Source organism: Mandrillus leucophaeus, unplaced genomic scaffold, assembly GCF_000951045.1.
Source record: "Mandrillus leucophaeus isolate KB7577 unplaced genomic scaffold, Mleu.le_1.0 Scaffold164, whole genome shotgun sequence".
In the NCBI taxonomy this organism is placed as follows: domain Eukaryota; kingdom Metazoa; phylum Chordata; class Mammalia; order Primates; family Cercopithecidae; genus Mandrillus; species Mandrillus leucophaeus.
In genome coordinates, this window is record NW_012101632.1 from 54,856 (window position 1) to 55,702 (window position 847).

Below are 847 nucleotides of genomic sequence, written 5' to 3' on the forward strand. Positions count from 1 at the left end.
CAGCACTTTGGAGGCAGAGGCAGGCGGATAACTTGAGGCCAGGAGTTCATGGCCGACATGGTGAAACGCTGTCTCTACAAAAAATACAAAAATTAGCCAGGTGTGGTGGCACATGCCTGTAGTCCCAGCTACTTGGGAGGCTGAGGCAGGAGAATCACTTGAACCCGGGAGGCAGAGGTTGCAGTAAGATCATGCCACTGTACTCCAGCCTGGGGGACACAGTGAGACCAAAGAGAGAAAATGAGTGAGGGGTGAGACTGGAGCTTAACCTCACAGGAAAGTCAGATGAGCCCAAGAATGATGATCATGACTAGAACAAGAAAATGAAAAGTGCTTTAAAAGAGGGACAGTGAAAGAGGCAAGGAAGTCCAGAAGTGGAAGAGGGTCCCGTTCCTCAGGAGATCAGGGAGGGCTTCCTGGAGGAAGAGGTGTGGGCACCATATCTTGAGGATGTCATTTGCAGTAGATGAGAAAGCAGCACGTCCCAGGCTGCCAGGAGACAGGGAGCAGGGTAGGGGGGTTGGTTTTAGGCAGCAGGGATGATACTGTGATCCCATAAACCACCCCCAGTCTGGACCAAGGAGGCGGTACCCTGGGCAGCAGGGTGAGAAGATGCCCATGGGTTGTAGGTCCTGGGATACCGGGCTGCCTTTGTGGTTTGGACAGGAGCAGAGGCCAGTGGGACATGCGCCCTGCCCCCGCCCTTGTCCCCAGGTGAGGGCAGCGTGCGCCTGGTAGGGGGCGCGAACCTGTGTCAGGGCCGAGTGGAGATCCTGCACGGTGGCCTGTGGGGCACCGTGTGTGACGACGACTGCAAGACCCTGTCTCAAAAAACAAAAAACCGACT

The 847-nt window shown here is 55.6% G+C and overlaps 1 protein-coding gene across 1 annotated transcript in view; it reads left to right on the forward strand.

Annotated features, from left to right (window-relative positions):
- Positions 1 to 847, forward strand: part of SSC4D (scavenger receptor cysteine rich family, 4 domains) — a 35,337-nt gene that overhangs the window by 12,884 nt on the left and 21,606 nt on the right. The window contains exon 3 of the mRNA XM_011976350.1: positions 670 to 823. Within this exon, the coding sequence (XP_011831740.1) occupies positions 670 to 823 (154 nt within the window). The remainder of the gene's footprint in view (positions 1 to 669; positions 824 to 847) is intronic.